Raw genomic sequence first — 6,800 nt, forward strand, 5'->3', positions numbered from 1 at the left:
ACCTAAAGGCTGGGGAACTCCCTTCTTGTCAGTGCAGAGGCAGAAAAGGACCTTGGAGTCATCACTTAGGCCAAGATGAACATGGGCCAGCAGTGTGGGGATGCCGTCAGGAAGGCCAACAATACCTTGTCATGCATCCACAGGTGCATCTCAAGCAGGTCCAAGGAGCTGATGCTCCCCCAGTATGCGACACTGATCAGGCCACAGCTGGAGTACTGTGTCCAGTTCTGGGCGCGGCACTTCAAGCGGGATGTGGACAACATTGAGAGGGTCCAGAGGAGGGCCACTCGCATGGTCAGGGTGCAGCATGGCAGGCCCTATGAGGAGAGGCTCAGGGACCTGACCCTGTTCAGCCTCTACAAGAGAAGGCTGAGGGGGGATCTAGTGGCCTGTTATAAACTAGTCAGAGGGGACCAGCAGGCATTGGGGGAGTCCCTGTTCCCCCAAGCACTACCAGGAGTGACTAGAAATAATGGTCACAAGCTCGCAGAGGGCAGATTCATATTAGACATCAGGAGGCGCTACTTCACTGTCAGCGCGGCTAGGATCTGGAACCAACTTCCAAGCAAAGTGGTGCTGGCTCCTACCCTGGGCGTCTTTAAGATGAGGCTAGACAAACACCTTGCTGGGGTCGTTTGACCCCAGTACTTCTTCCTGCCATGGCAGGGGGTCGGACTTGATGATCTGCTCAGGTCCCTTCCGAACCTACAAACTATGAAACTATTTTTACTACTGCGTCAGCTAACTTGATTCTAAGCAAGATCAAAAGGCGAGATAAGTATACCTAACACCCATGTACACCAAGTCATTACTAGCATTCACTGACCATGCTGATGAAGAATTAGACACTGTTTGCAAGCGTACAGAAGCCCCTATCTTAAAAGTACTTCATAGACAATGAATGGGTACTATGTTTACAAGAAATCTGAAAACTAGTAAGGATGCATGACTCTGCTGGCAAAGAAGCTGTACCAAATTTAACGGAAAAAGATGTTTTAAAACTATTTAAACCTACGCTTATATGTGCTGACATTTGGTTTTAATCTGATATATCAGTTGAATTCAGAAATAAAGGACACAAACCAATATATACCAAGTTCAATCTTTCACAACAGCCCCCATATCATTTTAAAGATGAATCTTCAGTTCAAGTAGTACAGTTCAAGTTATACTACTTGTGTATCTAATGTGTCATTTATGAAAGCCACACATACACACACACACACACACACACACACACAGAGGAAATGAATAGTGAATGGGGAAAAACTTAAGGGAAACAGCAGCATGCTGGATCATCTAAGCCATGCTGACTCTATCCCACTAGATTCTTCAAACTTCCCATATTCTTAAAACTCACTCCAGTCACATACATAGTAGGTTAAACAGTTAAACAGTAAGTGTATTTATATTGTTAATATTACAGTTAACATTTAATGCCAGCAGGAATGGGAAGCAGCAGTGCCCCAGGAGGGCAACTAGTTGCAGCATGCAGCTCTGCCTCTACCTCCCTCTCTGCAGCGCTCCCCTGGACAAGGGAGAGGGAACAAAGACTAGCTGCAACACATGAGCGCTAGGTATGTGTTACTGGTCAACCATTTAACTGATATGATTAAAGGGATTTAAATGGGTAACTATTTGAACAACACTTACATCCCTAATACATAGGTGTACTTTCTCTGTTTTAGAGGCTGATTCCTTCAATGTAAGGATTATTTCCGTATCATGACACCACAAGTGAAAAAATTAGAGTCACCTAGTTACCTGAAAAAATTAATTCAGTATTATCTAAATCCTCACAGAGTAAAATATTTTAATCATAAGCCTATGATTTTTCACAGTGTCATTATAATACAACTAGCCAATTGTCTGTCAAGAATGACGGGGGGAGCAGGCAGGGATGGAGCCTTGTGCTCCCACCCCCTCCATCCAGGCCTGCTCCCCTCTTCCCTCCTGCTGCTTGGGGTCCAGACCTGCTCCCCACCTCTGTGCCACAGCAGTGGGGAGAGGGGAGGAGCAGACCCAGGCCCAATGCAGGGGAGGACTAGGCCAGAGGGTGGGGAGACAAGAGAAGTTGGGGGAGTGGGTCCAGGCTCAAGGAGAGGAGGCGATGGCTTGCTCCTTCCCTCCCCCCTGCCGCCATTGTGTTGGGCCAGGTTGGAACCCTTGCTCCCTTCCGACTGCCGCAGCAGGCCACCTTTTGCCACTGCTCAGGCTCACTCTTCCTCCCCGCGTCAGACCTGGGACCTGGGTCCACTCCTACCCTTGCCCCTGTCATGGTGCACCCACTCCCCCCCCCACCCTACGTCAGGCCCACTCCTCCCCCCACTGCTGCCAGGTGAGCCTACGTGGGCCTTCAGGTGGAGGTGATGGGAGGGGTGGAGAGATGGGCCAAGGCCAGCGCCGGGGGCCTTGCCCCCTCATGGCATCCTGACTCTGCTCCCCCCGCCGCACCTCTGCCATTACCTCCAAGGAGCGGGGCAGGGAAGCCAGCTCTAGTGGCCTTCCTCCCCACCCCCCCACAAGGAGCAGGGCAGGGGGTGGCAAAGCCAGCACTGGTGGCCTCACCCCCACATTCCATCCACTCTGTTGCCGCTGCTTTTTGCACTCAGTCCTGTGTCCCCACCATCAGGATGAAGCCCTGCCATGTATTGGAACGCTTCCTTGTGCCCTGATTGGCTGTTCTTAAGCCAATAAGAGCGTGAATAAAGCATTATGGATGGACAGATTAAGGCTTTTATAATATTAGAATGTTAAGCTTTCCACTGAAGGAGAAACTTTTTCACAAGTTATTCTTACTAAAATAATTTGCGAATGAGCTGAAGGAGGGCACTACATTTCCTAAAAGGTCCATTTTAGGTTTTATTTCGTCACCGGCATTTACCTGTAAATTCTTAGAAATTCCATTCAGGTGCAATAATTTTAAAGAGAATATTTTATTTTTCATATGCATCTGCTTTGTGAGTCTTAACCGTTACTGAGGGCTTCACAGTCTGTCAGCAAATAGTAACCAAACAATGTTGGTTTCCAGTGGTTCTGCATTTTAACAACTCCAAACCCAAAATTATCAGCAAAATTTACTACTGTTAAACAGGAATCTGTGAATTATGTTTTCTAATACCGCCTTAATTTCAAAACCGGCAGAAGCATTACATCAAAATTAGTTCTCCCACAATTTTTTTCTAAACTAGAAAAGTTTACATGTTATGACTTAATTTTATGTTCTCTGAAGACAACTGTTTATTCCACTGCAGACTTTTTAAGACAGTGGACCTCAAACTCAGACTCAAGGCACCCTGTGGAAAATGCCAGTTCTTAATTTTCACTTGTTTTGACTACAGAAAAATAGAACAATTCTTCTGTTGCAAAAACACTAAGACTACAACAGATCAGAATGTTTCATCACCCTGGTTAAGAATCACTTTAAGACCTTCACAAGCACTTCACATGAGCAGTCCAGAAAAGCAGGGGAAAAAATTGTCATAGGATTTTTTGGCAATACTAGAACTAGTTAGCTGGTACGAATATTTCAATTAACAAAGGAAATGCTGCCTAAGCAAGAACAACATCTGAAGTTACCACAAATAGCAAAATGAGAGTAATCATCAGATTTTTTTTTTTTTTTTTAATTCCACGGCAAAAGAGCTCAGGGCCACTAAACTACAAATAAACTCTCAAAGCATCACTATCCCTTCCAATATGGTAGTTTTAAATGCAAGCTTATTTCCTAGATTTTTAGATTTCAGCAATACAAATTTTGTATAGAAAGAAAAACCTCAGAAAAGTTGTACTGGAAAACAGATAAAAACATAATGAAGCAACTGGAGCCAAGTTATTTTCTTACAAAAAACAATTCAGTCCTTGACATACAATTACACCACATAATTAGTTAAAATTAATATTTGACTCTTCTCTAAGAGAGTAAAATAGTACTCTTACTTACAAATCATCTTGAAGGTTGAGAGCAAGCTTCCCCACTGGCTCAGAGTCAGACTGGGTACTTGGGGGAGTCATTGATGGAAGTGAAAGTCTCCCTTCTTCCAGATAAGATGCTTGAACATCAGAAATCCTGTTGAAAGAAAGTGCCACACAAATTGGTCCGCTTGTATCTAGTCTGCTCTTGAAAGATTTGACATAAAAACCTGACAAGCTTGAGACTAACATATATTACAAGATAAAGGCCCTAAAAAGAACCATAGCTTAATTTTAACACATCTACATGAGTATGTGTGTAGAAATATTGCTACTTATGCAAGATGTTTGCATCAAGACAAATGCAACAAAATACACATCTGCAAAGAACTTCTTGTAGGTTAAGCATTAGTAAACAGGTTCTAGTAGGGGTGCACTGATAGGGATTTTTGGGGCCAATACCAATAGTCGATATTTAAGGAAGTGTATCAGCAGATACTGATCTGATTTCTGATACGGCTGCCTCCAGCTGTTAAGTTCCATGCAGTGAAGTGGGAGAGGGCATGCGGGGGATGGCAGATCAACACTCCCCCGCGCCCGCAGAGAGGGAGGGAGCAGGCGCTGCCTAAGCAAGGTTAGGGGGGAAACCAGAGCTGCAACTTGTGGAGGAGGGTCGGGTCAGCCACCGCTTGCACCCCAGGAGGTCACCAGGGGCCATGAGCCACAGCTCTGCCCCCCCCCGCCCCAAGGCAGCACCAACTCTGTCCCCCCCCGACCACGGAGGGGAGTTGATCTTCCCCCCTCCCCTTTCACCACACTGCACTTACCAGCTGGAGGCAGCTCTCCATGTTGCCAACTGTGCTCCTCGCTGCCTAAGAGCTGCACAGTGGCTGCGTGCAGCATTACCATTTATTGGCCAAATTATCAGCCCCAGTAGGGCCGATATTCAATACAGACAGTTTTCTTTATATTGGTAGTGATTCGATATCGGACCTATGTAACAGTGCACCTCTAATCTGTAGATCATAAAATCCCAACCTTTTAATTCAAAGTCATATTCAGAGAAAGATGGTGCACTGCAGGGAGTTCCCAGAAAGACTAAAGACATGCTGAAGGCTTGGCATCCTCAATTCAACTATTCTGACATCTTACCTACTCAGTTCCAAGGAATTCTTTCAGGAAAGAGGTCCGAGTCAGGAGTGGGCAACTATTTTGGGCGGAGGACTACTTACCAAGTTTTGGCAAGCTGTCAGAGGCCACAAAGGTAGCCCTGACCCCTGGTCGCCATCTTTGGGACCAGAAGTCCCACCCCCTAACCTCTGACCTTTACCACCTGAAGTCCCTCCTATTCTCCCACCCCCACCCCAGAAGTACTCTGTTCAGCAAGGGTTTGCCATCTCAGAACCAAAAAAATGCCAAATTATATTCTAAAAATCAAACAACTACTACATCACTCATTAATTTGATTCCAAAAAATATTCTTGTCCTGATTTACATGTGTTTGTGTAGTGTACATAGAGGGGATTGCACAATAGCTTAAAATGAAGATTTACTCTTGTATATTGTGGGCAAGTGGGGGGCATAGGGGAAGGAGTATGTGTAGGGTGGGCAAGCATGTGGCTGTGTGGATATGGGGTTTGTGAAGGGCTGCGAGTGTGTGGGAAGGAAGTGGCTGGGGAGGGTTGTGCCATGTGGGATGGGGAAGGATTTGTCCACAGCCTGCCCGCACCAGGCAGAGCTTCCATGCAGCTCTCCCCAAGCCCATGCTGAGTGCTTCTGCTTCTCCTGCCCCAGGGCACCGGTGCGGCCCCATTCTGCCACTCCCCCGCATAACTTCCCTGCTTGTGGCTGCCACTGCTCTTCTCCACCCCACACTGGCTGTTCCAGCACCACGTGGTTCCCAGCTGCAGGTCGGGACTGCAGCAGCTGCCTCAGCCTGACCCTGAGCAATCAGGGGCAATCACTGGCAGTCCTCCCCTGCCTCCCCCTTCTTATCTGAATTTCCCTCCGACACAGGGAGGCAGGAACAGCCCCAGTCTCAGGCCAGAAGCCTCTGCTCTGCTCTGCTCTGCTCTGCTCTGCATGGACCTTCCGGCTGAGGGGCGGGGCCGGGTGGCCCTTGCTTCTGCAGCCACTTGATCCTGTTTCCCCTGGGTCCTACTGCCCCAGCTCCTGTCATCTCTGACAGGCAGCCAGGAGCAGATAAACATTAATTTTCTAAATTTAAGGGCCTCACAGGCCAGACAGAATGGCCTGGAAGGCTGGATCCAGCTCACGGGATGTTCTGTGCCTGCCCCTGGTCTACGCAGTACAGTGGAACTTAGATCATTCCTATTCAAATGGTTTGCAATTGGCTTAATGTGCAGTGCGCTGCCTTGTAAACAATTAGCCACACAAATATTTATTGCAGCTTTTATGTCAAAAGTATCACTTCCTCATTCAGCTGGAACATCTCAGCAGTCCTACCTCTACCAGAGGTGAGAGAGGAGCAGTGCCTTGGAAGTAAAAGCCAAAGAAATCAGCTAGCATTCTCGAAATATTCTTCTCCTTTGACATTCAACTGAACCCCCCAGAAAACATAACTAAGGTCTTTCAGCCCTTAAAAGGCTTTCCTCTTCCTTGTTATATCATGCTCCCAAATAGTCTATGCTATAGCTACATATTTTAAGTTTCCTAACTTTTCACACAGCAAAAAGATGCCCACTTCAACTTAAAAGCCCTGTACTAACACTGCTTTAAAATGCTTTAGCTACTTAACACAGAATAGGAGGGCAAGATGGACAATGCGCTGTTACTTGATAAACAAATAGGTTCTGCAGTACAGGTTTGACAAGGAGAAAAGAAAACCAGGTAAGACAACTGCTAGCATTAGTAGCTTAGCAGCTGCT

General features: G+C 46.5%; 1 protein-coding gene across 1 annotated transcript in view; it reads right to left on the bottom strand.

Moving 5' to 3' along the window:
* CEP192 (centrosomal protein 192) overlaps nt 1–6,800 on the bottom strand; it is a 106,872-nt gene that overhangs the window by 97,998 nt on the left and 2,074 nt on the right. The window contains exon 2 of the mRNA XM_019545570.1: nt 3,944–4,069. Within this exon, the coding sequence (XP_019401115.1) occupies nt 3,944–4,069 (126 nt within the window). The remainder of the gene's footprint in view (nt 1–3,943; nt 4,070–6,800) is intronic.

This window comes from Crocodylus porosus, unplaced genomic scaffold (assembly GCF_001723895.1).
Source record: "Crocodylus porosus isolate Cpor-Errol unplaced genomic scaffold, CroPor_comp1, whole genome shotgun sequence".
Classification (NCBI taxonomy): Eukaryota; Metazoa; Chordata; order Crocodylia; family Crocodylidae; genus Crocodylus; species Crocodylus porosus.